Source organism: Miniopterus natalensis, chromosome 11 (assembly GCF_054644295.1).
Source record: "Miniopterus natalensis isolate mMinNat1 chromosome 11, mMinNat1.hap1, whole genome shotgun sequence".
Taxonomy (NCBI): Eukaryota; Metazoa; Chordata; class Mammalia; order Chiroptera; family Miniopteridae; genus Miniopterus; species Miniopterus natalensis.
This window is the reverse complement of record NC_142091.1, coordinates 72,813,728-72,840,946: the sequence shown is the minus strand read 5'-3', so window position 1 is coordinate 72,840,946 and position 27,219 is coordinate 72,813,728. Positions and strand designations below refer to the sequence as shown.

At 55.2% G+C, this 27,219-nt stretch overlaps 1 protein-coding gene across 3 annotated transcripts in view; it reads left to right on the top strand.

Moving 5' to 3' along the window:
• Positions 1-10,980: 10,980 nt before the first annotated feature.
• The window catches only part of NRXN2 (neurexin 2), a 96,382-nt gene continuing 80,143 nt past the window's right edge, over positions 10,981-27,219 (top strand). For all 3 annotated transcript variants that reach the window (XM_087821959.1, XM_087821960.1, XM_087821958.1), the window contains exons 1-2: positions 10,981-11,707; positions 23,230-23,247. In XM_087821959.1, coding sequence (XP_087678085.1) covers positions 10,981-11,707; positions 23,230-23,247 — 745 coding nt within the window. The remainder of the gene's footprint in view (positions 11,708-23,229; positions 23,248-27,219) is intronic.

The window sequence follows — 27,219 nt, the reverse complement described above, 5'->3', positions numbered from 1 at the left end:
AGACCTTGGTGGGGCCAGCCTGGGGGTCTCTTGAAGGTAAGAGTGGGCCCCAGGTCTGGGACCTGGCTCAGGGATCTCTCTTCCTGACCCCTAGGAAACACCCCCTGCAGCCTGGGTCCCCCTGTGACCCCATCACAGGCTGTGGAGGGAGACCTCTGGTAGGTGGCTGTCCCTACCCATCTACTCAGTAATTGACCACTCTGTGCCAAGTACCTCAGGGGGGCAGCACCCGTGGGCAGGTCCTCTGTGTGTACCTGTTTCCTGGGCATGTATTTGCCTCTGAATGTGTAGGCACCTGTATGCACAAGTTTGTGTGTGTTCTTCAGAGAACATGAGCTTCCTGTGGCTGTCTTACCATGTGGGGCATTTCTGCAGCTGTCCCTGTGTGCTGCTTTGGGAGTGGCTGTGTGCACATGGACAGGTGTGCATGGCTGTGAGTGTGCTCTGCGTGCCCACGCATGCATTAGTGGTTGAATGTGAGTGTGTTTGCATGTTCCCCTGGCTAAGGAAGCGCCAACTACCACCAGCTGTGCAGATCACAGACCCTGCTACAGAAATCAGGATCCTGGAGTGAGCTGGCAGAATGGTCTGGCCCGCGCGTGCACACACACACACACACACAGACACACACACACAGACACACACTGCTTCATTCAGAAGCCCATTGTCCAACTTTGTGGTACACACACTAGGTGCCAGGTCTACCTTTCATTGGCTGAGTGAGTGAAGGTGTGTCCCATTCCTCCCATACTAACACACACGCACACGCATGCAGTGATGCAGACGCCCTTACAGGACAGAGCTTCCTCCCAGCACCACACTCACACCGAAACTCATGGTTGATACAGAAAAGGGGGCTGCTGTCAGTTTTCCTTCAGGGTAATGTGCAGTCACGCCCCTGCCCTCAAACCTACTCTTACCCCAGTCCAGGGTTCCAGGCAGGGCTGGGAATCGGCTTCAAACTCTGGGATTCCCATGAGGCAGGGCTGGGAAACCCCAAGCCCCTAGGTCCACCCTGCCCCCTCTCTGCCTTCCCTCCCCCACTGCCTCCTCAGTTCTAGGGGCAGCCACGGGGCCCTCGGGCGGTGGGAGGCAGAGGCCAGGCTTCGGGCTGGAAAAAGCCCCCGCAGCCGCGGACAGGGTCCCCCTTCCCTAGGCTCGTCGCTAGTCCGGGCCCGAGACTGGGCGTAGCCAGCAGAGGGCGCTTCGGCCCGGGTCCCACACCGGTCCCGCTCGCTTGGTGCCCCAAGTCGGGGCCCACAGCCTCCCCTTCGGCTCGGCCCAGCTCTGGGCACTGCCACAGGGGCCCTCCGGCCTGGGAATGCGGGACCCGAGGACCCAACCCAAGGGGCGAGAGGCTAGGGCGCCTGGGTTTCCAGAAAAGGCACTGGGGCTGGGTTGAGGGTCTGCCTGTTTGGGGGCCCGGGCTCCAGAGCCAAAGACCAGGAGAGGCTGGAAAGAGCTCCGAAGCCCTGTGGCCCGCACGCCTGGGTCCTTCGCGAAGGAGGGAGGTGGGCCTGTGGAGCCGCCGGACTGGCGGCTTCTGCGCCTTTCCATTGGCTGCGCCGCTCGTCCATTAGCGCTGCCTGGCCCAATGCGCGCGCGTGGGAGGCGGGCCCTGGTGCTGATGCTGCCGTCAGTCGGTGTTGCAGGGATGCGGCGGCGGGAGCAGCCGCCCTGACTCGCAGAGCATCCTCCGAGCGGCACCGCGGCGGGGCGGGCGGGGACGCGGCGGGGAGCGAGAGAGGCGCGAGGCAGCCGGCACCGCTGGCCCCGGCCCTGTCACCCGCCGGAGACGGGGCGGCTCCGGGGCTCTGGTCCCCACCCTCCAGTTCCTGGAGCCCCCAGACCAGGTACGGGTGGCGGGGGGGCTGCGGCGGAGACGGGCGGGGGGCGGGAGCCGATCCGGGGAGGGAAGAGATCGGAGGGGCGGGGGAGGCAGGAAGGATGGATTGGGGGGCGGGGGCACTGCCGCGCTGAGAGGGCTGGCTGGGTGACTGAGAGGAGGCTAAGCGGCTGCGGGTTGGGGGTCGGAGCCTCCCTGTGGAAGGGGCACTGGCCCTGAGCTAGGGTGAATGGAGCTGGGGGGAGGGATGGGCGAGGAGGGATGCGAGGGAAGCTCTGAAGAGGGGTGTCCCCGGTCTGTGCTAGCCCCAAGGGCTGGAAGCAGTGCTCAGCTAGAGGGGTTGGGGAGCTGTTGTGCTCCGAAGGGTCTGCAGGGGAGAAACCAGCGAGGAACCGGGCTTCGTGGGAGGAGGAGAGGGGACTGGAGAGGGGAAGGAGAGTAGTGGAGAGGCAAGGAGCTGGGGCCAGGCCAAGGGCTTCATACTGGGGGGCACCACTGAGGACCAGGCTTTACTGGGGGATGGGAGCCAAGGAGAGGAGGTTATTGGGAGGGAGCAGAGGGGAAGGTGCCAAGGTGTTTGAGGCAGAGATGGGTCTCTGCTGGTGGAGAGCAGGGAAAGATGGGGGGCCTGAGGGAGAGGAGGGGAAGCTTGTGTGCGGGGGGCGGGGGGGGTTGGGGGCGATGAGAGAAGGAGATAGAAATCAGTAAGAGGGGGCTGTGCTGGGGTGGGAATGCACTGGGGCGGTGACAGGGTTATGGTCAAAGAATGCTGCAGGGAGAGGAAGCTGCGGGGCCCTGGGCTGCTTCCCACCCCCAAAGAGGAGGGGACCTTTTCTCATGTCCCAGCCTCCCCCCCAGCTGAAGTAGACATCTGCTCTGGGTCCTTTGGGCTGTGATGTGAGCCTTTAAACCCTTGATGGGCCCTTGGCTGCAAAATTGGCTTTGGGGGAAGGGGCTGTTGTCTCCTTTACTCCCAATCCCACCTGAGTCCTGGGTGAGGGCATTGGGCGCTTCACTGAACCAGTGAGGTCTGGGAGGGGGCTGGTGGTTGGTGCCTGGAGGGGAAGCTGTCCAGACCTGGAGTGATGAAACCAATCTTAGGGGGGGTCTTGGGGCTCCAGTCCTCTTGACTGCCTTTGGGGGCTTCTGTATACCTTTGGTTTTGTATGTGTTGGGGGTGGGGGGGTGGGCGAGGACCTCCCATTCATTCCTGCCCCTCCCTCTTACCCTGCGCTCCCAGTGCCTGGGTACTCCTTTCGCGGAAGGGCAGACTTTAGGGTTTTTCGTTCTCTATTTGCTGCCAGAGGGATAGAAAGAGAGAAGGGAGGTCGGCTGGTCTGTTAACCACGGCACCTTCTGTTTAGTGGGTGCTTCAGCCACTCAGGTCCCTAACTCCTTCTGCCCCCAGGGATGCTGATGTGTGAGGATGGGCTGTCTCTTTCTGGGGGAAGGAGAGAAGTGTCTGGCAAGGGGCTCCTTCATTCCTGCTAGAAGACGTGTTCTCAGACCCATCCTGTCCTCAGATTCACAGGGGTGGGTGGGACCGACGGGTTGGCCCAGGCCAGTGGTCATTGTCAGCGGGTGGCTGGGGAGTTCCCTCCAGAAGCCCAGGCCTCTTTTGGCTTCTTGGCCTGGGCTGAATCCATACTCTGGCTTCTTGAGGAGGGGGCTGGGTTCTGGAGGGGTTGTTGGGAACCTCTGTTCCCTCCAGACTCTCTACCCAGGTCCAGCTGCTCCCTCCTGTCCACCTTTGTCCGTGACATAGACAACCTGACACTGATACATATGCTCTGTGCCCCCCCACCCAGACCCGCACCTACACAGGCACACACACCTGAGTACACAATACATCTCCTGGCAGCGTGCCACCTACACTGATGCCCAGAGAGGCTGCCACCTCGCTGCCTCAGGGAGCTCCCCAGGCACCTGCTGTCACGTCCATGCTACACACATGACCCCTATACCCCCCAGAGCCCCAACACCACACTGCCAGCCCTCACAGTCCCCATCCCTCCACCCACCTCCCCATGTTCCCACAGCCATCTCAGGCACACTTGTGCTCTTCCATACACACCTTCACTCCCTGGGACACACCCTCCTCTCCCAGACACCCAGGCATGCACACCCTCCCAGATACATCAACATCTCCCACCCCCTCATGCCCCCGACACACATCATTAAGTAACAGGTTCTCATCTGGTACTAAGCACTTTGCCCCAGGCCTTTGTGTGCACGTTTGTGCGCTCACCGGCACACACTCATGCGTGCTAAGAGCCCCTTTAAACCTTGGCCCATCCCCTAAGCTTCTCTCTCTTTCATTCTCTCTCTCTCTCACTCACTCTCATGTCTTTGTACCCTCAGAAAGCCCCCCAAACCTCAAGCCCTCCTACCCCTCCTGATTACAACCACAATCCCTCCTGATCTAGTTCATCACTCAGGCACTCCCGGCCTTCCTGAGCACCTTCTTGTTTCTAGGCACCCCCACCCCAGCACCCACCCTCACCCTGGGGGCCCTGCCCCTGCCTGGTGCTGACCATGCTGTCCATTCATTCCCAGCTCCTGATCCCAGCCCCCATGGGGATGCCCCGACTGTGTCTCACACGGCAACCAACCCTGCTCCTCCATCTGTTGGAGCCCTCCCTGCCTGGCCCTGTCCACACCGGAGGGCCTGTGAGTGCTCAGAGGCTCATTCAACCCAAGAGGAGAATTCCTTAGAAGTTGTATCATAGGGGAAAAATTACAGTAAAAATAATCCCGTGTGGGCTAGGCACCTCCTTGTCATTCATAAAGCCGTCTCTGCTGCTGCCACCATTTGACACGGTGGGGTAGGGTGAGAGTGAGGCTGCAAGGGCTCAGCTGTGCCCCACAGTGGGCCTCAGTTTCCTCATCTATAAAATGGGGGTCCTCATGCCTACCTCATTGGGTTTTTTCAAGGACTAGATGAGATGATTATGACAATAATCACAGTAACAACGACTGTATTTTTTGTAGACTTGCTGTGAGTGGGGCTCTGTGCTCAGTGCTCTGTGCACTTTACTTGGTCTCATGTATTTATCAGCCACATGGGAAGCCCTCAGTAAGCAGCAACTCTGCATCATCACTGCCATAACCTTCCACACACATACCTGTCACTGATACATTTCCAGGCACCTCAGGCCTACTCACAGGCTGCCCCTGGGAACCATCTGTCCCCTCTGCATGGCTGGGGTGTCAGAATCCCCAGGCTGTGCACAGCGCAAGGGTGGGCACAGGGGTGAGCTCATCCCTCCCACTGCCTACCCCTCTGCCCCCAGGCAACTGTTTCGCCCCCCACTCTGCCGAGTCATTGCACCTTGGTCCTCAGCCCACCCATCCCCTCAGCCCCACACATCAGGCAGAAGCCTTGTCATGCGCACCTCAAGTTGCCACCTCTTGCCCCCTTCATAGACACAGAGACCTGCTCAGAGGGACCCGTGAGCCTAGCCTGTGGTGCTGGGGAACTCTCGTGGGTCTTCAGACCCACTCCTCCATTCTCCCACCTTCTTAGGCAGGAGGAGGTGCCTGCAGATAGAAGGGCCCAGGGGGAGAAATCTGAGTCCCAGCTCTGCCATTTACAAGCTGTATGACCTTGGAGGGGGGGGTCCTCTGTGAGTGTCAGTTTCATTGTCTGTAAAAGGGGGCAGTGATAAGACCTGCCTTGCTTACTTCCCTCCCTGGGCCCTGGGTGAGAATCAGAGGAAACATGAGACACATGGAGTTTTGCAAACTGCAAAATGCAGAGATGAGAAGTTTTAAAAGTAATCATTAATACAACACATACTTTTTCACTTCAGTCTAGGCTAGGCACTATTCTAAATGCTTTACATGTATTAATTCTTAATTTTCACAACACCACTATTACCTCTATTTTACACATAAGGAAACCAAGGCCCCCAGAAGCTAAGTAGCTTGCCCAAGGTCACACAGCTAGAAAAATGTAGAATTGGCATTTGAACCTAGCTCTGGAGTCAGTGCCTCTAACCACTGCATACTTGTTTTTGCCCACCGCTGAGGTGTGGCTGGATGTGGGCACACATGAGGGCTCTTCTGTCTCTTCTAGGTCATCAGGGCTGGAAGAAAGGTGCAGGAAGGGTAGATGGGAACTGTTTGAAGCCTGCCAACCCTATCTAAGGTTTTAGGGAGGAGAGGGGACCCTCCACAAACACATTATGTGACTGGAAGGGACCTCAGGGCTCAAATAGTTTGATGTCCCCCTTCCATATGACTCAAGAGCCTGGTCCTGAGCATCTCTGAGTGGTAGTCAATCTGCCTCAGCTCATACACCTCCGCAGACGGGGAACTCACCATCCCCCGGAGGCAGCCTACTCTACTGTTGGCTGCTTTGGATTGCCAGCAAGTTTCTCTTTATCTCGAGCCAAAATCTCCCTCCTCATAACAGGCACTTCTCCCACCTGTCCACGGGCTGCCTTCTGGGGCCACCAGAATGTGTGTAAACCCAGCTCTTCCTCCCTGGCGCCTGGGGGAGGCCCTGCTGTCACACTCCCAGCTGGCATGAGAGGGAGCTGGCGTGAGGAGAGGACAGCCAGAGGGAGGCTGGCATTCCCATGGCTGGAGGTGTATGTGTGTGAGTGTCTATGAGTGTGGTGTGGATGTGACCCAAGAAGGGGCTGAGTGGATGCTGGGAGAAGGCCCCTGACCAGGGGCTTTGCCAGGGTGCTTGTGGACTATCTCACCCTGGCATCTACGTCCAATTGCTCAGTTTGCACTGCTGCTGGTGGGGGGGGAAGAGAGGAGAGGCCTTTGGTCAGGTGGGAAGGCTCAGGTATGGAGTAGCAGGCACAGTGGACAGCATTTGGAATGGAAGGCCAGTGGCCTTGGTTTTAGCTTTGCTCTGCTGTGTGACCCTGAGCAGTCACTGTCCCTCTCTGGGACTCAGTGTCCACCACACAAAAATGAGAGGGATGCACTCCATTAGCTTTGAGGTCTGTGTCTTTCAGGCCTAGGGGCAAACTCAGAGTCTGGGTCATCTGCAGAGGGCAGTGACCCCTGTGAAGACCAGATCAGAGCAGGGTGGGCTCTGAGCCTGACACTGCCCTGCGGACCATGCAGGGTAGGAGTAAGGCCACTGCTTACTTGCACTCGAACTTGGGCAAATGAGTTCATTCTAAGCGCAGGTTCCTTGTTTGTAAGCCTGGGTGACACAGCTACCTCCTGGAACTGGAGGGTTAAATGTACCCGGTGGTACAGCCTGCACCCGATGTACAGTGTGGAGCTCAAAAGTTGTAGCCCAGATGCCACAATGGTACTGGCCCGGCCGTGGGAAGATGAGGAGGAGGTTGTCAGCCGAGGAGGAGCCAGAAATAGTTTAGGAGAGGATTCAGTGGAGAAGAGAGCAGGCAAGTCACCCCACTCCCCACCCCCTCCAGCTCCCATCACCACTGGCTCAATGCTGGATCCATCAGTGGTAGGGGGCACTGGGAGATGACTGCAAAATCCCAGATTACACTGGAGAGGTCAGTTCCCCAGAGGACCAGTGGCCCCAGGCCAGCAGTGGCTGGCAGTGTGCAAGGCCTGACGTCAGTCAGCAGGCAGGATATCCCAAGGCTGTTCCGGCCAGTCAGTGTTTGTGTACTCGCAATCGGCCCTGGAGAAGAATGGGTCTTGGGGAGCAGTGCCTAGACTCTGTGGGTGCAGGGGGCTTCCACTGCATTGCATGAGCCTGGGTGAGGGGCCTTGCACAACTCCAGGGACACTGTCTGCTTGATATAGTTGTGCAAGGCAATGGCCATGGCCATGGGAGATCTGAGGCCAGATGCTGTGGATGTACCAGGAGTTGAAGAAGGAGGGGACGTCATCAGTTAGCGGGAATCCCCTGGGTCCTGGGAGGAAGGGCCAGCAGTAGGCTGGGTCAGCAGAAACTTGGGCCTGGGGAGAGGAGGCTGAAGGGAAGGGAGAAAAAGGGTGAAGAGCAGCAGGTTTGTTGGGAACTGCAAGGTGGGTGAGGTGGAAAGGACCCAGGTGTCCTCTTAGCTCACATTCCCCTTGGGACAATCTCTGCAAGCCTGAAGCTGCCCCAGTGGTCCCTGGGTCCCTGGAAAGAGGACCCAGGGAGAAATAGGGCTTCCTCCCAGCCAGCCCTGCAGCCCCTACGCCCCTGGCACTGAGCCAAGCTGGCCTGTGCTGCAGAGCTGCGGGCTGTGGGGAGAATGAGAAATGAGCCTTGAAGGGGCCTCAGGCCCAGGCCCTGGCCTCCCTCCCAGGCGCACCCAGAAGTTCAGCCTGTGTCCCCATAGCTGGCTCACAAACACGTGCCTGTGCATAGCATCCGTTCTTCCCACACTGTCCCTCCACATCTTGGTACATACAGACCAGTGGAGTCACCCCCTCCGAGACTCTCACTTGATTTGCTGCCCCTCCAATCCGGTAATGTTCTTTTTGGCTCTCAGGACCCAGGCCTTTCCCTCCATCTCTGGAGGCCTCTTGACCACCCTTCACTCTGTCTGTCTTCTGCCAGCTTCCTGAATGAGGGAGACCCTGCCCCTAGGTTTTCAGCAAGCACCCCTCTGCAGTCTCCCTAGAAGGTGGGGATGTACCACAGAGGAACTGGGTCGGGGAGTAGGGCAGGGGAATGAAAACCCCCTCCCTCTCCTGAGCTGAGGGGTGAGCGGACAGCGCACGAAATCCTATTCCCTGTGCCAGAGGAAATCGATAGCTAATTAATTCCCTCCCCAAAATAGTGTCCGGAGGTGGGGGCCGGGAGAGAGGCTGGGAGGGGCCAGGCTGGACTGAGACCCCAGCAGGGGAGGGAGGGTGGATGTCGCTCAGGGGCTGTGCATCTGCTGGGGGCACTGGCTGCCCCTTCTGGAAAAGAGGGGGAGTTTGGCCTTTCTCTCCCCCAAGCCTGAGGGTCGGCCTCCCCTGCCCTGGGCTGGAGTGGGGGGTACAGTGTGTGTGTGGGTAAAGGCCTCAATCAGGCTGGGAGCAGGTGCTGCATTTAATTTGATTGGCTAATTAGCCCGAGCATGTTAATTACCTCCATTACCCAATGAGGAGAGGCAGTGGCAAAGCTATATATAACCCCAGTGTTTAGAGGGAGAGGGGCTGCTTCCTGGATCGCCTCATGGCCTCTGTCCCTGCCTGGGAAGGGGCAGGCCTTGGAGGGGCACTTGAGTCCCTGTTGGAGTCTAGGATTGGGGGTGGGCAGCAGTTAGAAGGAGGCAGATGTAGGGACCCAAGAGCTGGGCTTTGAGGGTCTTTGGAGATGGCTCCCTAAACACTATGACCAGCCTCCTGAGGACTCCTCTGCCTCCTCTTCTTTCTGAACATGTCGCTTCAACCATCTCTCCCCTCTCCCTCACTATGCATTATTAGGGTGACTCTAGCTTTCTCTCTCTTCCCTCATACCCCAGCTTCCTCCCACATAGCTTCCTGACCCCTCAGCACATCCCTCCCAGCTCCTCCCTTAGTCAGCCCTCTCCTCTTCTTTAAGTTTCCACCCCTCTGAGCTACACTGTGGTTGCCTTGCCCTTTGTCTCCTTTGTGTCGACAGACAGATGTGGATCAGACAGATGTGGATCTAAGTCCTAGTTCCCTGCTGACTCGCTGTGTGACCTTGGGCAAGTCCCTAGACTTCTCTGTGTGGGCTTCCCCAGTGGTTAATGGGAATAATGGGACTTCCCAGTGTGATGAAGTGAAATGACATTTGTAAAAATGCCCAGCATCCAGGGCCTTGACAAATGCTGTTTGAATTTGGAATTTAATTTTATCTATCTTCTTATTTCTTTTCTCCCCATCAGGCCACCTTTCTCTTCCATTACTCTCCCCTCTCTGTCACTTTTCATGCAATTCCTCTCCTTCCACTTCCCCCTTCAATCTTTCCCTGTCTCTTCCCAAACTCGGGCCCCTCCCTGCTTCTCTCTCAGACTTCTCCCCACCTCCTTCTTTTCCTCCCTCCCCCAAATAAAATCAATGCAATATTCAGGAGGGTTGTTGGATATAAATAATTACGACTTGGAGTTTAACGAGATGCAAATTCCCCTCCCCTGCGTGGGGTATAAATTGCTCTCTGACAGCCCGTTACAAGGGTAATCATTTCAGAAAGGCAATTTTATGCAAATGAGCCTGCCTGCCTCCTGGTGACTCCCCCAGCCCTGGGTGGGGAGGAGGGATGAAACTGAGAGGTTAAGAGAACCCAGGTATTGGGCCAGGTCTGACGCTGAGGACTGGGAGATGGAGGTGGAGGGTGACAAACATTTAGGTTCATGAAGGATCTGGGCTGGTGAGCAGTGGGGTTGGAGCCCAGGAAAGGGTGAGTGTGGTTGCAGGGGCGGGGATTGGAGAAAGGAATCGGATGCCTGTGTCCTTGCGTGGATGGAGAGGGCTTGGGGCCTGGATGCCTGGGTCCTGTCTGGCTTCTCTTATCCGCTTCCCAGCCATTGATACCATTGACGAATTGACATTTAATTAATCCCAATGAATTATTTAGCAACTTCATTATCGAGCATAAGGAGCTGATGAGAGGGAGCCGTGGCTGGTGGTGGGAGCCATGCCCAGGGTTTTGGGTGGCTCAAAGAGGAAGGGGCCCGGGTCACCAGCTGGAGGAGCTGGCCCTGGTCCTGACCGGAGTCGAGGGTGAGGACGTATGGGTTGGGCTCCTACGGGACTCTAAGGTGTTACCTGCCCACGTCTCAAACCAATAATGCCTCGAGGGAGTGACATCTCTCCCCAGGTGTTGAGCCCCAGTACTCCCATCCTCGGTGATGTCTCTTGCTCTCCAGGTCAGGGCGGCTCCTCCTCCTCAGGTGCTAAAGGGAAAGAACTGGGCGCTCGCTGGTGTGAGGGGGGAGCTAGGCACCGACGGCCTCCCCTCCCCGCAGCCCCTCATTAACCTTTTCCTCTCTCTTTTCCCGCAGGCATCCCTCCCCCATCTTCCGTCGGGGCTCGCAGCGGGGGAGGGGCGCCTCCGCCGCGGCTCGGGGAAGCCGGCACTTGGGCCTCTGAGCGTGTGGCCTCGGGGCCAGGCCCATGGCACTGTGAGTCGACGAGAGAGCCCCGCTCCGCGCGGGGGGCGCCCGGCCCCCTCCCCGCCCCATGCGCCCGCGGCTCTGAAGCCTGAGCGGGGCCGGGGGCCGGGCGGGGCTGGGGCCGCCGGAGGCATGGCGCCCGGGAGCCCGTGGCGGCCGCCGTCGCCGCCGCTGCTGCTGGTGCTGCTGACGCTGGCGGCGGGCGCGGGCGGCCTGGAGTTCGGCGGCGGCCCCGGGCAGTGGGCTCGCTACGCGCGCTGGGCGGGCGCCGCGAGCAGCGGGGAGCTGAGCTTCAGCCTGCGCACCAACGCCACGCGCGCGCTGCTGCTCTACCTGGACGACGGCGGCGACTGCGACTTCCTGGAGCTGCTCTTGGTGGATGGGCGCCTGCGGCTGCGCTTCACGCTTTCGTGCGCCGAGCCGGCCACGCTGCAGCTGGACACGCCGGTGGCCGACGACCGCTGGCACATGGTGCTGCTGACCCGCGACGCGCGCCGCACGGCGCTAGCGGTGGACGGCGAGGCCCGGGCCGCCGAGGTGCGCTCGAAGCGGCGCGAGATGCAGGTGGCCAGCGACCTGTTCGTGGGCGGCATCCCGCCGGACGTGCGCCTCTCGGCGCTCACGCTCAGCACGGTCAAGTACGAACCGCCGTTTCGCGGCCTCCTGGCCAACCTGAAGCTGGGCGAGCGGCCCCCCGCGCTGCTGGGCAGCCAGGGCCTGCGTGGCGCTGCCGCCGACCCACTGTGCGCGCCCGCGCGCAACCCTTGCGCCAACGGCGGCCTCTGCACGGTGCTGGCCCCCGGAGAGGTGGGCTGCGACTGCAGCCACACGGGCTTCGGTGGCAAGTTCTGCAGCGAAGGTGAGCCGGGGAGCCCCCGCGGGCGCCTGGGTGTGGGAGGGAAGGGATGGAGGGGCCCTGGGGTCGGGGGTGTGAGTGTGCACCACCACGCGAGGGTCGTGAGGCGTATCGCGTGTGAGGACGCCTGTGCGGGGAGAGCGCGTGTGGATAGCTAGTGGGCGCCGGAGCCCCGGGGTGAGGCGGTCAGTGTGGGCGCAGGCAGTGTGGGCGTGGCTTCGGAGGGCCGGCACCCCGCGCTCCAGAGGGTCCCGTGGCTACCTGAGGGTAGGCCTGTGTAGTCAGGTCCTGCCGAGAGGCTGAAGGTCTGGCGCCCGAGGGCGGGTGGGCCGGGCGGGTGGGCGGACGTGAGGCTCCGGAGGCTGCGGACGGGGTCCGAGTGGGCGGGACCTATGAGGGGCCGTAGATGGGCCCGTGTGGGCGGGGACTCTGGGGCGTTAGGTCAGGGGCCTGTGAGAGTCCTGAAGACCGCGGGTACGGTCTGTGTGGCTGGGCCCCTTAGGGCGGGGAGGGGAATGGTCAGCCCGGGGTGGGGCAGTAAGGCCGGTGAGGGTCGGCGACGGGCTGCGGGCCGGGCCTGTGCGGGCGGGGGCGTGGTCGGCCCGTGAGCGCGCGCGGCGAAGGGCGGGAAGCGAGCGCCTGAGGCCGCGCGGCGGCGGGTGGGCGACGGCCTAGGCGCCCGGCGGTGGGCGCGCCCCGGCGAGCGGGGATTGCGAGGCTGTGACTGCTCGCCCCGAGAGGGCGGGAACCGAGTGTCTTTTTCACAGAATTGGCAGAGCCCCTTCGAGAGTGAAGGAAAAATGAGGGAGAGGGTGGCTGAGGCTTGTCAGGCTCATGACTAGGCGGCGACGGATTTGCTGAGGGGCAAAAAAAAATGGCTGGTCGTTTCTCGCGGGTGAGAGACAAGGAATGGAAGCTTCTGTTTTAAACATCCTGCCCTTTCTAGCTGGCCTTTGGAAGGGAGACTAGTGTTCTGGAGAGAGGTTGGAGTACGGAGTCGAGTGTGGAGTAGGGGCTTGGAAGGGAGGTTTGAGGGAGGGGAGGCTCCGCCAGCTCCCCAGCTGCTCCAGCTGCTGGGAGCGGAGAGGGGTGAAGTGAGGAGACTAGGTGGGCGTTGCACCAGGCCTGGGGCAGGCTGTGATTTTAGTGGGGGAGTGGGGAGGAGGGACTTTAAGGCGCTTTGTCTGGCGGGGGAGTGGGGAGAGGTTCCCCGTCCTTCAACCCTGGTCAGTGGCGGCTGTTTCCTGCAGATAAGTGCAGACAGACATGCTTTCCTCTCCCTCAGTACCCTTCGAAGCTGTGGGCCACTTAGCAGCGGTGTGCGTCTGCCCTGAGAGGTGTGTGCCTATGCGTGTGTGTGCCCACAATGTAGTGTGGCCCTGAGATTGCTTTGGGGACGGGTGTCCTCGTGGCTGCCAGCATGTGGACAGCCACAGGAAAAGCCGAGCCTGCAGGTGTAGCTTTCGATTCAAGAAAAGTATTGCACAGTATTTTGATTGTGCATTTACAGCTGTGGTAGAGGAATACATAAGGTTTTAGGATTGCTTTTGTGGGGTTATTTGTACAAGGTTGTGGGATATATCTTCAGGAACTGTGTTTATTAAGCCTTCTCACCTTTTCCCCAAGGAGCTCAGGTGTTCTCTAAACTGTGAAATTGTGTATTTGTGTGTGTTTGCCTGCATGCAGAGGCCAATGAGTCTGGCAGTGTGTATTTGTGTGAATGGGACTGTTTGCATAGTAGTGTTTACAGCCCGGAGGCCAGTGCCTGGTAGAGTGGGGACTACTCAAGTGTAAGGGCATGTGCTCATCGGTACCCATGTGCATGCGTTTTAATGTGAGGCCTCAGTGAGGCACCTGGACTCAATGAGGAATCCTTCCTATGACCTTTACATGATTCTGTGGTTCCTACGACCCCTCCCCTTCAAGCTTTCCTAAGAAAATAGAATGAACCGCCATTCTAACTTGATGGAAGGGAAATTTGAGCCACAGAGAGGTAGGTTACTGTAATTGGTCCACAGTCTCGCTGTGCAGAATTGGGCCTGGATGTATGGAAAACAGAGCCAGAGGCACCCTGGCCAAACAGAGCCCTTGTATTATTCATTCCCTGAAAGGATTCATCGGCCAGAGGCTCCCTGCGAGCCAAACACAACCCTCACTCAGTGTGTGCTTCCGAGTGAGGGCTGTGTGGTTGTGTGTCTGAGATGCGTTTGAGTACCTGTGTTGAGAGGGACTGTTTTATGTATTATATGTATAGGTGCTGGATATGTATCAAATGAATGTTTGTGTCAGCTGTGTTGGGGCTGTGAGAGGTGGCTATGTATCTGACCCTGTGTGTGTGTGTGTGTGTGTGTGTGTGTGTGTGTGTGTGTGCGTAGTATCTATTGAGTGAGTGGTGCTTTGTCTGTGATAAAAAGGCAGGGAGATTCATCTCTCTATTCCCTGTACCTAATATAGTACCAGACACTTAGTGGGTGTTTGATAAAGATTTGCGGAATGAATGAAGAGATATTAATATGTATTTGAAAGAATGAGGGCCTGAGGTAAGGCTGTATATGCATATGAAAATATGCATGTGTGTATTTTCAGATATAAGTGTGGGTGGGCATGGGGGTTGTAAATACTGATTGCATCTGGAGACGACAAGCGCAGTGGCAGCTCTGATTCTCCTCCCACCCCATAATCCCATTCCCTCTCCTTATATTTGTGTTCCTTATTTTCTGGGAAGCTTCTGTAGTATCCTGTGCTCATTACACTTCTCGTACATTTTCATGTAGCCAAGGAGGAAAAGATGGGGCTCCTACCCCTCGGTATTGGGGTTAAGGGAGGAAGACTTTAAGGGAGGCAGGCCTGGCACCTGATCTCTGAGACAGAGCTCAGGGCCAGAGGCCCCAGGATTCCCTGGAAGGTACAGTTACTTCATTATTATCTGCTTTGAGTGGTTCTCAACTTTTTATGAGATTAAGGACATTTTTAAAGTCAGTACTTCACAGTACCTATTACAAGTAGTAGTTATTTTATGTCTGTTTATTGTGAAAATAGACGATGCAAAGCTACTATGAATTCAGGAAAGCTTTTAGATGACTTCGATGTTATATTTGCCATTGTGGTTAATCAAATATACATTAGAAAAAAATAGGTTTAACTTCATATGCAAGACATGCCGATATGCCTTCAGGTGTTTGGTGTGCATATGGATTTGTGGATCCTTTGGAGTCCCCCCCTGCCTTCCCCTGTCTGGGCCTACCCATTGAGTGAGAATGGGAATGTTCTTTTCCCCTCTGGGGTGTCTGGACACAGGTACTTGAAGACAGAGCTAAGTGTGAACAACTGAGTGTGTATACCTGCTGCTGATTATCTGCCAAAGCTGGGCTAGAGTAGACAGGAATTTTGTAGTGGTTTGCATATGGACTCCTCCTCCTGACACTCACGTGTGTAGAGAAAGAGCTGAAAAGCTATCAAGGAAGAAGGGTGTACAGGCTCGTGGGAGACCTCCCAAGGGCTGGGGACATGGAGGTGTAGGGCAGGGTCAGGTGTGTACTTTGTTTGGGAGAGAAATATGAAACTAGCGGTAAAGTGAGTGTTGGTAGGGAGGTAGATGCATGTGTCTCATGTGAGTGTTTTGTAAGTTCATTGGTGATTTCGTTCAACAGATAGCTTTCAAGGCCTCCTTTGTGTTGGGGCCTGAAGGGGAATCAGAGATGAATTAAGGGGCTGCTCCGGAGCTGACTGTTTAATTGGGGAAGCAGATAAAAAACAAGTCTAGTGTGTGATTAAGAGAGCAGATTCTGCAGCCAGACTGCCTGGGCCGTGACCTTGGACTTAAGCTCTCTCTGCCCTGATTTCCTTATCAGTAAAATGGGGACAATAATAGTACCTATGTTATAGGTTTGTTGTGAGAATTAAATTAGCTAATTCTTGTGAAGTGCTTAGAATATTGCCCAGCACATAGAAAATGCTAATACACAACAGCAAAAGAACAACATAAAATAGCGTAATAGATATCCACAGAGATGCAGCAAGGCAGTGTGGCCTCGTGATTAAACCATGGACTCCAAGGCTCAGATCTGGGTTTGAATCTGACTCTCCTACTCACTGCTAGGCCTATGACATCAGATGAATACCTGACCTTCAGACTAATTTTTCCTAAATGGGGATAAGCACGTTTACATCACAGGTGTGTTATGGGAATTAAATCAATGTCTGGTACCTAATAAGTGGTGAGTAAATGGTAGTTACTGTTACAGGCAGAGAGCTCTTGGTTTTGCTTTTTTTCTAATATATCTTTATTGATTTCAGAGAGAGGAAGAGAGAGGGAGAGAGAGAGAAACATCAATGATGAGAGAGTTGTCATTGATTGGCGGCCTCCTGCACACCCCTTGCTGGGGATTGAGCCTGCAACCCAGGGCATGTGCCCTGACCGGGAATCGAACTGCAATCTCCTGGATCCTAGGTCGATGTTCAACCACTGAGCCACGTCCAGCCGGGCTGCTCTTGGGGTTTTGAAGAAGGGGAGAGTGGGGACGGTTGGTAATAAAGGGTATGCTATTTAAGATTGGCCTTGAGCATTGATTAGTAAGCTTGATTTGGGGGAGGTCTCTCCAAGCAAAGGAATCAGTAAGAACAAAGGTGTGGAAGGGGGGAAAGGTAGTCCTGTTCGTAGAGGGGCACCAAAGAGTACAGGGAAGATGGTGGAATCTAAAGCAAGAGAAGCAGGTTGAGACCAGGTCTTGGAGTTTTGACTTAAGTCCTTCAACCAACATTTATTGGATGCTGACTGTCTACAGGGTATTGGCAGATGGAGCCACAAAAGAATTTTGAGCAGGTAGGTGACTAACAAGAGCTGTTTTGGAAGCTGGTAGTGAGGCGTAGAATGGATTATAGGGGGCAGAGTTATTCAGTAGAGAAATCAGTTGGGAGATAGTTCAAGAAAGAGATAGTGAGGCCCCGAACCTTGGTTGTCTTGGGGAGTGGCAAGGAAGGGTGGTGGCAGCTGTGATGGCAGCAATGGTAGTCGTGGCTGAGAGCCACTCCTGAGGCTGGAGCTGTGGGGTCTGTCTCTTGTATGCGGGGGAGGTGGGGACGGGGCAGAGATGATGAGAGTTCAGGTTTGCGTGGTGGGAAGAATGGTGGGTGCGCGAAAGGAAAGGGGGAAGTCAGGAAGGGAGCAGGTCTGGCCGCAGATCACATATGTGCTGGGTTGTGATACCCTTTGGTATTCCTAGACAGAGGCGTCCAGACAGCAATATGAGACCAGAGCTCTGAACTGAAGGTGGGGCTGCAGATGGAGATGTGGGAGCCACCTGCATGGAGAGAGAGTATTTGAAGCTCTGGAATCAGATGAAGTGCCCAAGGAGAAGGTGAAAGACTTCAGAGGAGCATCCAGTTGGGAGGAGGAGGGAGAGGAGCAGCAGCAGACAGTGAAGGAGCAGTTGGAACAAAAAGAGAGTCAGATCACATAGTCAAGGATGAAAGCACGGGGCCTGGCAGCCAGTGAGCATTCGCTAGGTGCCATGAATGTTTTATCTCATTTAATCCTCCTGATCACCACCTGAGATGTAAGAGCTGGGCTCTGAACCCTGAGCTGACTCCGGGACCTGTTGTCCCCACCTTTGTCCATGCTGCCTCCAAACAGAGAGATGGCCAGTCAACTGTGCCCATGGATTACCTGCATTTGGTTTATTGGGGTGCTTGGGGACAGCTTTTGATCAGAAATCAGTAACTACCCCAAATTTCTCAGGCCACAGCTTCCTTAAGCCAGTATGTGATGAGGGTGTTCCTGTATTTATTGGTTGGCTGTCCCAGCACTGAGAGAAGGCAGTGGAAATCTACCGGGAGACTCTCAATCTTCTGAGCCCTCTAGGAAGAACCCACTCTGGAAAGTGGGCTTTTTCCCATTAAAACACACTGCTCACTAACATTGAAACCATTCAGGTGGAAATCTTCATATATGCTGCACACCTCCCTGCCTCCGTAAGCATCATATTTGGAATGTGATTTAACCTCATCCGGATGACTCAGGGTGTCGTGATTCCCCTCAGGCACTGCACTGGATTTTCCCTTCTTTGAGGTTTGTCCCTGACTGAAATGGTGCTTGACTGCTGGACTTTAGAATTCTTATATTAGCTTTTTCTAGTTTTTCCACCTCCGCCCTTAGGAGGGGTTGTCAGATAGCATCTCATATTCATCGCTCTCCGTGTCTGTGAACTTTGAAACCAGCATTCCCAGGCCTGGTAGGATTGTGTGCCACTAACAGTAAGTGGAGCCTGGGCAGGGTCTGAGAGGTTCTCCTATGAGAAAACAGCAGTTTTCATGCATAACAGTTATGATGTCAGTCTTGGCTCTCAGAACCTTTTCTTTTTGTTCCAGTCTTCATCAATGTCCTCAGTAATGAACCTGCTGGACTCACAACTTTATGTTGGGCAAGATAGTACCATCTATGCCCTCTGGTGGGGCAGCCACAACCCAGGTGTGTGGAGATTGAGTAATGAGGTCATGTATGTGGACTCACTGTCAGCTCTAACATCTGACACCTGCCGTCCTGACAGTTTCTGTGTCTGGAGATGGTTCCTCCGGGCAGAACGGGACCAACTGCTCAAGAGAGCAGTACAGGGAGTGATTGCTGCGAGACCCTAGAGACAAGGTAGATGTTCCCAAGGAAAACCTCATATGGTGGAATAGCTAAGAGCGTGGGCTGCCTGGTTTGAGTCCCAGCTTTGCTATTTGCTAGCTGTGTGAACTTGGGCAGTTTACTTAATCACACTGTTCTTCAATGTCCTCTGTAAAATGGAGGTTATAATGTTGTTTAAGGACCAAGTGAGTTAATATGTGGAATCTTTTGCAATGTGCCAGGCTCTATTCTAAGTGATGAATAAATGCTACCATGATTATTAATCCTAGTGGTCAGGGAAGGCTTCAAGGAGGAGGTGGGACTTGGCTAGATCTTGAGATAACTGAGTGAGATTTGTGGAGGTGGAAAGGAAAGGTCAGGGCTTTCCCATCAGGAAAACAGCCTAAATGAGGAGTCTAGTGTACCAGGTGAGGGTGTGAGTCAGGTGTCTCAGGGGCGAGTGAGGAGAGCAAGATGTTTGTGCCTTGTGGGAGATAAAATCAGAACTGTAGATTAAAGTCAACTTCTAGAAGTCTTGACTTCTAGGCCAAGAATGTAGTTTCATTGGAAGTTTTAAAGCCAGACAGATTTGGGTTCAGATTTTGACTCTGTTCCTCACGAATAATATGATCTTGGAAAAGTTTCTTCCACTTTCTGAGCGTTAGTTTCCCCATCTTTACGAGGGAGTAATAGCGGTATCCATGGATGAGGGGATGGTGGTGAGGAAATGATACAGTGCATGGGAAGAGCCAGGTACTCTTGAAGTGCTCATTACGTGAGAAGTGCTTTTTATTATTCATTCAACAAACATAAGCATGCTTTTTCCTGAGCCAGGAACTGCATAAGCAGCTGGATGTAGAGAGATGAATGAGACATTGTCCTTGCTTTTGGATATCTCACAGTCCAGTCAGGAAGCAGAGATGGAAACACAATCGCAAGACAGATCCGATAAGTGAAATAATGACACAATGTACATATCGAGAGCTGGCACTAAAGAGAGATGGCTTGCTCTGCCTGGGGGGGGGGGGGTCACTTCAGAACACAGACAGAGCTGTATTGACCTGGTCTGAAAGCAAAAGTCAACTTTTTCAGGCTGCTGAGGATGGGAAGAAGGGGGATGGGCAAAGGTGTTTCAAGCTGAGTGAATAGTATGTGCAGAAAAGTGGCATATTAGGGAAATGGGAAAAAGTTGGGTGTGGCTGGAAGCTGGATTGTTGTAGGAAAGGAGGTTGGGGGAGGAGTGGTCAAATTTCTAATGGTCTTTCCTGAGGAGGTTGGGCTTTATCCTGTAGGCCCTGCGAAGCCCTGAAGTTATAAGTAGGTCCGTGACTTGGTTGGACCACTTTGGTGGTGCTTGGGCTGTGAGCTGCAGGGTGAAAAGACTGGTGCTAGCGGGAGGTCGTTCAAGAGGCTTATTAATGTTCTGAGGAGAGGATCTGATGAGGGTCTGTCCTTGGGGCTGTGCTGATGGTGATGGAGGGATGAAAAGGGCTTCTAGGAGCTCAGTTTAGATTTTAGGGTTTTAGGAGGTGGAGCTGATGGACCTGGTGATTGGTATGAAAACAGAACAGGGCTGATTTCTGGGTGCCTAACCTAATCAGGGAATGCAGGCCCAGGAGAGGGGTTGTAGGGGAGGGGTTATGAGGTCCATTTTGGACATGTGGTGTGTGAAAAATCCCTGAGACACTCAGGTAGAGCTTTTCTGAAGGCAGGTGGATATTTAGGTCAAGAGGACAGAGAGAGGTTTGTACCAGAGCCCCTGAGAAGTTCTGAGTGTGTGTGTGCATGTGTGTGTGTTGTGTGTGTGTTGATCACAGCAGTATTTGGCCAGGTGTATCTGGTACTGGTGCCAAGAGAGCCAGCCTGGGGTGGGCAGGGAGACCAACCAGCAGGAGTCTAACGCAGGAAACCAGGGGTGAGGGTGAGGGCTATGGTGGCTTAGGAGTGCAGTGGACAAAGGCCAAGGGGATTTTGTGCTCCTGGGCTAGTATCCTTTTCTATCCAAAGGAGGTAGTTAATACCACTGAGCACATACAGGCTGCTCTGAGGCTGACATGGGTGGCACATGCTGGGGGTCTGCATGGTGCGTGGTCACTAATGGGATCTCTGGAGCCTGGCAGAGTGTGGGTCGCCTAGTGGGTGCTCAAGAAGTGTTGGTTGAAAGCAGTGCCTTTGCCAAATGCAGGGAAATGGGCACTTTGTTTTGGGGGTGGCAATGTCGAGCATGGTGTTAGTGGTGGAGTTTGGATGGCAGAGAGCTGTCCAAGTAACTGCTGAGCAGACGGGTGAGGATGCAGGACTGGCACCCAGGGAAGAGGCTGGGGCTGCAAATACAGTTTTGGGGGGCCCCTAAGCCACAGAAGTGACCTATCGGAGAAGAGAGAGGAGGGTGGAGGGCATGGGAGTGAGCCTGGAGGGGCCCGGGATGGCAGGTGAGGGGCACAGGCGAATCAGCAGAAAGCGAAGAACAGCGAAGAAAGCGAGGTCAATGAGTCCCTAGGTGCCATCTCTCTGAAGCCAGGAGAGGGAGAACCTGTATAGACAGCAAACCAAGCTTAGTTGTTTCGCTTTCCTGAGCACAGCATGACCCAGGTCGGTGGCAGGGCAGGGGACAATAAATACCTTTTGGAATACTTGCCATGTTGGATTATCTGGAGGTCACCGTGCCTCCTAGTTTGTACAGATGCTGGAGAGGTGGTTGTGCTGACTGACGAGGGCCTTCGCACCTGGGGCCAGAGAGATCTGACATAGGGCTCGTCGTGAGAGACCAAGGGTTTTCCCGAGGGCCTCTCCAGTGAACCAGGCCCTACCAACGTAACGTGATTCAGCTTGTTTAAGAAGGCGTCATGTCCTGGCTGGTGTGGCTCAGTGGTTAAAGTGTCAGCCCGCACACCGAGGGTCACGGGTTCCATCCCAGTCAAGGGCACATACATGGGTTGCAGGTTCGATCCCTGCCCCTGGTGGGGGCGGCTACGGGAGGCCCCTAATCCATGCGTCTCTCTCACATCGATGTTTCTTTCTCTCTTTCCTTCCCCTTCCCTCCCTACCTCCCTTCCACTCTCTCTAAATTTCAATGGAAAAAATATCCTCAGATGAGGATTAACAAAAAAATAAAAATAAAAAAATAGAAAGGCATCGTATAGACAGCTTTTGGGGGATGCAGCTGTCAGGTAAAGGAAGTTTTGTTTGTAACACATAGGTAGAGGCGTGTGTGTGTAGGCTTAGAAAATGGGAGATAGATAGGTAGACAGATGGATAGACAGATAGGAAAAAAGGGAGCTGTGTTGGTCTCAGGGTGTCTTTACCACCAGAGGGTGTGTGTGGGGCGTGGTGTGTACACATCTAATACTGTGTATTAGGTCACTGTGCGGGTATTGATTCTGCATTCAGCCTGTGTGTGTATTATGGGGGTGGCATACGTTATGATAAATGACAGTATGTGTTTCTGGAGTAGAGCTAAACCCCTAAGAGCAAATGAGCAAATAGCACAAAATAAGGTTGGAGGTAGGAGGAGACTGTGTGTACTTGCAGCCTCAATATGTACTGAACTGCTGTTTGTGTGTATGCGCTTGTATCCTGTGGAACACATGCGTGTGTGCGTGTGTGTGTTTCCCCACAGGGTCTGTGTTTGTAGGCTGTGCCGTTTCTATTTCCGCCTGTGGCTTCTCTACAGGCTCCTGTAGGTGGGCGTGCCAGAAGTGTTTGGGGAGGGCTGACTTGGTCCTCTAACAAAAGCATGCCAGCCCGGCCTGGCGTGGCTCAGCGTTTGAGCACTGACCTAGGATCCAGGTGATCGGGTGTTCGATTCCAGGTCATGGCACACGCCCGGGTTGCGGGCTCGATCCCCAGCAGGGGGCGTGCAGAAGGCACCAATCAATGACTCTTTCATCATTGATGTTTCTATCTCTCTCCCTCTCCTTTCCTCTCTCTGAAATCAATAAAGATATATTAAAAAAAAAAAAAAAAAGCAGGCCAGAGCCCAGCCCATTCCAGGAGGTGAAGAAACTGCTTCTGTCCTCTCTTTTCAGCCTTCTCTCCTGACTCATCTGGCACGCTCCAGGGCCAAGCCCACACCGGCCCTACTAGGTGAGGGCTGACTGCCCAAAGGCTGTGCCATGACCTAGGGATGGGCTCAGTGTGGCCCACTGAGTTTTGACCCCCTCCACCACTGAAGCCCATCCAGCCTGGGGACCCCATTGCCTCATTCAGATGTTAAGAAGGTGTTTATCATAGAATCACAAAACTAGAGCCAGAGGGGGTCTCAGAAATGCTCTAAACCACCCTTCTCACTTTTACAGAAGAGGGACTGGGGGCTCAGAGAGGTTAAGTGACTGGGATGGGAGTCACACAGCACTTTTCTGATATGTATACCCATGATTTTTCTCCCCTGGGTGGGTAGCAGTGGGGGGTGGTTGGGTCCTGTGTGCAAAGTCTTTAGATATGAGCCATGTGAGAGATTATATGAGTCTCTGGACCTATAAGTGCCTATGTATGTTAGTGTGTCACTGAGCGTATGTCTCTGGTGAGCCCCATGTGAGCGTGTCCCCATCTGTCTCAGATATGTACTGGATTACAGGGGAGGAGCGTGCCTGGGGGAGTCAGGACGCCTGCCTGCCACTCCTGGCTTTGCCTCTGATTCTCCATGTGACCTTGAGTGGTCACTTCCCTGCCCTGGGCCTCAGTTTCCTGAACTGTGATACGAGGCTTGGGTCCTATCGGGCTGTGTGATCCTAAGTGCAAGGCACCGACTCAAGAAACACCTCTGTCTCTGTCTCATCCCCAGCAGAACCTTTTAGGTTGGGTGACTTGTGTCAGGGCCTGGGTGGGCTTGAGGACCCTGTCTTGGTATCCCTGCTAACAGCCCTCCTTTTTTTTTCTCTCTCCACCTCACCCCTTCCTGAACCTGGCTGGCCTGCAGAGGAGCACCCCATGGAAGGTGAGTGGGGCCTTTTGGTCACTGCAGTGGCGGATCAGTTGTGTGGGGTCCTACGTGAGGGGGAATCGTTAGCGACCTAAGGGCTCCCTCCCCTGCCCGGGCCTGGGGAAGGATGTCTGGGCATCTTCTTGGCGGCCTCTGCCCCACCTCTAGCCTATTCCCTCCTTATTGGTATGCTGGGGAGATCGGCCAAGCAGAGGGCGGCCCTTCCAGTTCCCTGTCTTCCACTGGCCTTTCTTCTTCCTTAGGGAGGAGACAGGGATAGTAAACGGAAGGACAGGGACAGGGACCAGGGACAGGACTGGAGGATATAAATGCCCAGAAGAGAGTGAGCAAACAGTGCTGTACCCAGTCCAGCTGAGGAAGCTCAGGAAAGCTGTGCCTACGGGGCTGACATGGGGCTGGGGGCACTTGGTTTCAGTCCAGTCTGGGGTCTGGAGAGTGCAGGCAGAGGGTGGGGGCCTATCCCTGGGGCAGGGAGTGTTGGGTAGGTGTCGGCTTCTCTGGGCTGATAGACACTTGTGGCAGGCCCCTGTCCCTTGTCCCAGGGGCCAGTAAGTGGGGGTGGTCTGCTTCTTCTTTCCGCCCAGGCCAAGGGCAAGGGTGCAGAGTGTGACTCTTTGGGGATGCTTTCTCCATTCTTTCCCTCTTCTCTTTTGTTTGCCTTTTCTCTCTCTGGTTTTTCTCCAGAGCTCTGTCCCGGGACCTCTTTCTTTGTCTCTTTGCCTCTGTCTTCCCCTAGGCTCTCTTTGGGCTCCTGTCATTCTCTGAACCTTCCAGCTCGGGTTGGTTTTCCCCATTTTTTTCTTCCTCCGGGGTGGACTAGGTCATGGAAAGGAAAGACTGGGTTGGATGGTCCAGACTTGGAGGCTGGGTTGCTGGTGAGCGCACATGGCCATCTTGGAGAAGGCAGGTGGCAAGGTGGGTGGGAGATGGGATCTCAGTCACCAAACCTACCCGCGTTCTCTTCCTGGAGAAGCAAGCAGGAGTGGGAGGGATGCTCACAGCCCTGGGCTAGGAGCTCCCTGGGCCCTGCCCTGGGAGGTGCAGGGGAGAGCAGGAGTCCTGGGAAAAAAGAAGGGGGGGCTCTTGGTCTGAGTGTGGGGTTGGAATCCATTTTTCCTTGTGGTGTCCAGTTTGGTTGGTCTCTCTGGTTGATGTCTCTTCTCTCTGAATGTCCTCAGGTCCCCTGGTCCTAGTGTGTAGTCACCCTTGTGTGTGTGTGTGTGTGTGTGTGTGTGTGAGCAAGCACACATGCCTACAGCTCTGCTTTGTTGTGTGCCTTTGTGCACATCTGCACATACCTGCTGGGTATATGCGTCTGAGCATGTGTGGAGGTGTATGCCTCCATCGTCCTGTCTTCCGTGGCGAGGCCCACATCTCTGTGCCCCTGTAGGAGTGTGTGTGTCTGTGCCTGCATCTCCGAGCGTCAGTGTTTACCTCTGCGTGTGAGAGAGAGCCTGCGTGTCTGGTGGACACAGCCTTCTGAGGGCTGGAGATAAGATTTAGTGCTGATGTGACTTTTACTTGCTCTTGATGTCATGTCTGCTCTGGAACAAAGGAAGAGATGAAGTGAGGAAGAGAGAAGGGGAAACACGGTGGAGGGGAGAGGCTTGGGGGAGGTAGGAGGGGGCAGATATTCAGGAGGAAGGAGAGGGGGTAAATAGAGGTGGGAAGAGGAAGGACATGCATGGAGGGAGGGGCAGAGAGGATTGAAACGGGGAGGTGGAAACAGCCAGACCAAGACCAAGAGAAGCAAGCAGGGGGGCTGCTCTGGGGAGAAGCGACTGGAGCTAGGAAGAGAGAGAAAGGGAACAGTTCTTTTCCAACCGAATAGGATAGGCAGGGAAGCTGGATTTTGGAGACTAGTGGGGACTGAGACCTGTGACATCACCTAGCCATTTCTTGGGGGCGGCACAGTGGTCTGATGGTTTGGATGTGATGCTGTGTGTGTACATACCTAGCGATGTGATGATTCTGTGTGTCTCTCTGTAACATTTCTGCTTGTGTGTCTCTGAATCTTGTCTCTTATAACCGGCTCCCTTCTTTTGATGCTGGTCCTCTAGGGATTTTGGTGGGAGAGGAGGAGGTGAGACTGAGAGTGGAGAGGTGGGTTTGGCAAGTGGTGGTTTCAGGGGGGTGGGCTGGGGCCTCCTTTGTGGCACTACGCTCTGGACCTCTTCAGTTCTCTGAGTCCTCCATGCCTTCCCCCTCTTTTCTCGCCTCTTGATGTTGTGTCTTAGGCCTAGCTTTCTCCGAGGAACCCAGCCATTCTGCTCCCCAGACCTCTGATGAGCAGTTCCTTTTGGGGGATTCCCACTGCCCCACCTCCTTTCCCCCCAGCCTCTTGTAGCAGAGAGAAGACACAGAAGCAGCCAGATAAAGTGCCCTAGGAAAGGACCCTCGGTAATGCCATCCGTCACAGCCAGCCTCTTCAGCGGTGGGAGGAAGGGCTGATGCCACAGGTGGACATGGGAGGGAGGCATTGAGGGGGAGCTGGGCATGAGGAGGGAGTAGTGATTTCAAGGCTGGGTGGGGAGGCAGGCTATAGGGTGAGCTCCCTTGGGCCAGGCTGGACTGAGCCGTGGGAGACAGGGCAGGGAACTGGCCTCCCCTTCACCAAGATGGCTGGTGCTGTCACGCCTGAGGGAGCTGAGCAGCTGGTTGCCGTGGTGACAGAGGGAGAGTGCCGCATGCTAATGAGGCTGCTAGGAGCTGGGCAGTGGAAGGGTCTGCAAGGGGAGAAATGCTGCCCCCCAGCAGTAGTACAGGCCTGTGGGGACAGAGGTCGGGTCCACAGGCCACCTGCTTCCAGGCCTAGGTTTCCAAAGGCGGGAACCAGTGAGCAAGTCCATGTTTGCCAGGAAGTTAGATGAGGCGTTAGGGCTCCGGGTCTGGGTCCTGGATTTAGGGGTTTGGAAGAAGATGCCGGTAGTTCTTGGGGAAAGAGTGGGTGGGGACATTCAGAGCAACATATAAGACAGTCCAAATGCTTGGCCCCCCCCCCTCGTTTTGTGAATAAAACCTGTGTCTTCCTAAGAGCTGTTCTGTCCTGAGGCAGCCCTTAGCAGCTGTGCCCCCTCCCCCAACTAGCCTCAGACCCAGAGGTGGGGAGAGACCAATGCTGCCCAGGAGAGAAGGGGGCACCAGGAACCATCTGCCCACATCTTCCACAGGATCCAGGCCTTGGCCCCTGGCCACATCTTCCTGGCCTCCTTGAGCCTTCCTCCTGAACCCAGGCTTACCCACCCTGAGCTTCATCTCAGAGACACTGGGAGCCCTTTACCCTCTGTGGTCCAGTTTTTCACCCCCAGGCCCCACATCCCATTGCCTTGGCGGCTGGGGTGATTTCCAAGGGCTACGTGGCACTCACTGCAGGGCTGCTCCTTTCCCACCCTCTTAGCCAGACACCAGGGGTGCAAGATGGGAGGAGGGGGAGAGCTGAGGTTTACTGGGGCTGGCTGGTCATTTCAGGTCCTAGGGCCTCAGCCTCTCTGGAGAGAGCTGTCCTTGATGGGTGCCTTCTAGGGACTGGGGTCCTGGTCCTGTGGGCCGGAGTCTCTTCCCTTAAGGCTGAGGGGTGCCCTGGGCCAGGACTGACCAGGCTCTCTTAAGGGGCCAAGGTAACCCCAAAAAAGGTCCCAGCTGCTCTTGCTTACAATGTTGGATATAGGGCTTCTGTTTTCCATTTTCAAAATTCAGCTTTTGGGTCATCACAGAGAGGGCTTGTCTAGAGAAAGGGGGTCCATAGAACAACTTAGAAGGAGGTGTTTGACCTGTCAGAGACCTGGGCCTTCTACCCATGGATCTTGGCAGAACCTCTTTACCTCTTGCTGTCGGGGAGCCCTGGCCCTAGGCTGTTAGTCTCCCACCCTTGCTCCAGTGTATCCTAGATTCTGCTTTCTCTACCTGCTTCTGCACTCGCTTTGGTCCCCCAAATCCCAGTGTCCTTATAGAGCTGGGGCAGCAGGG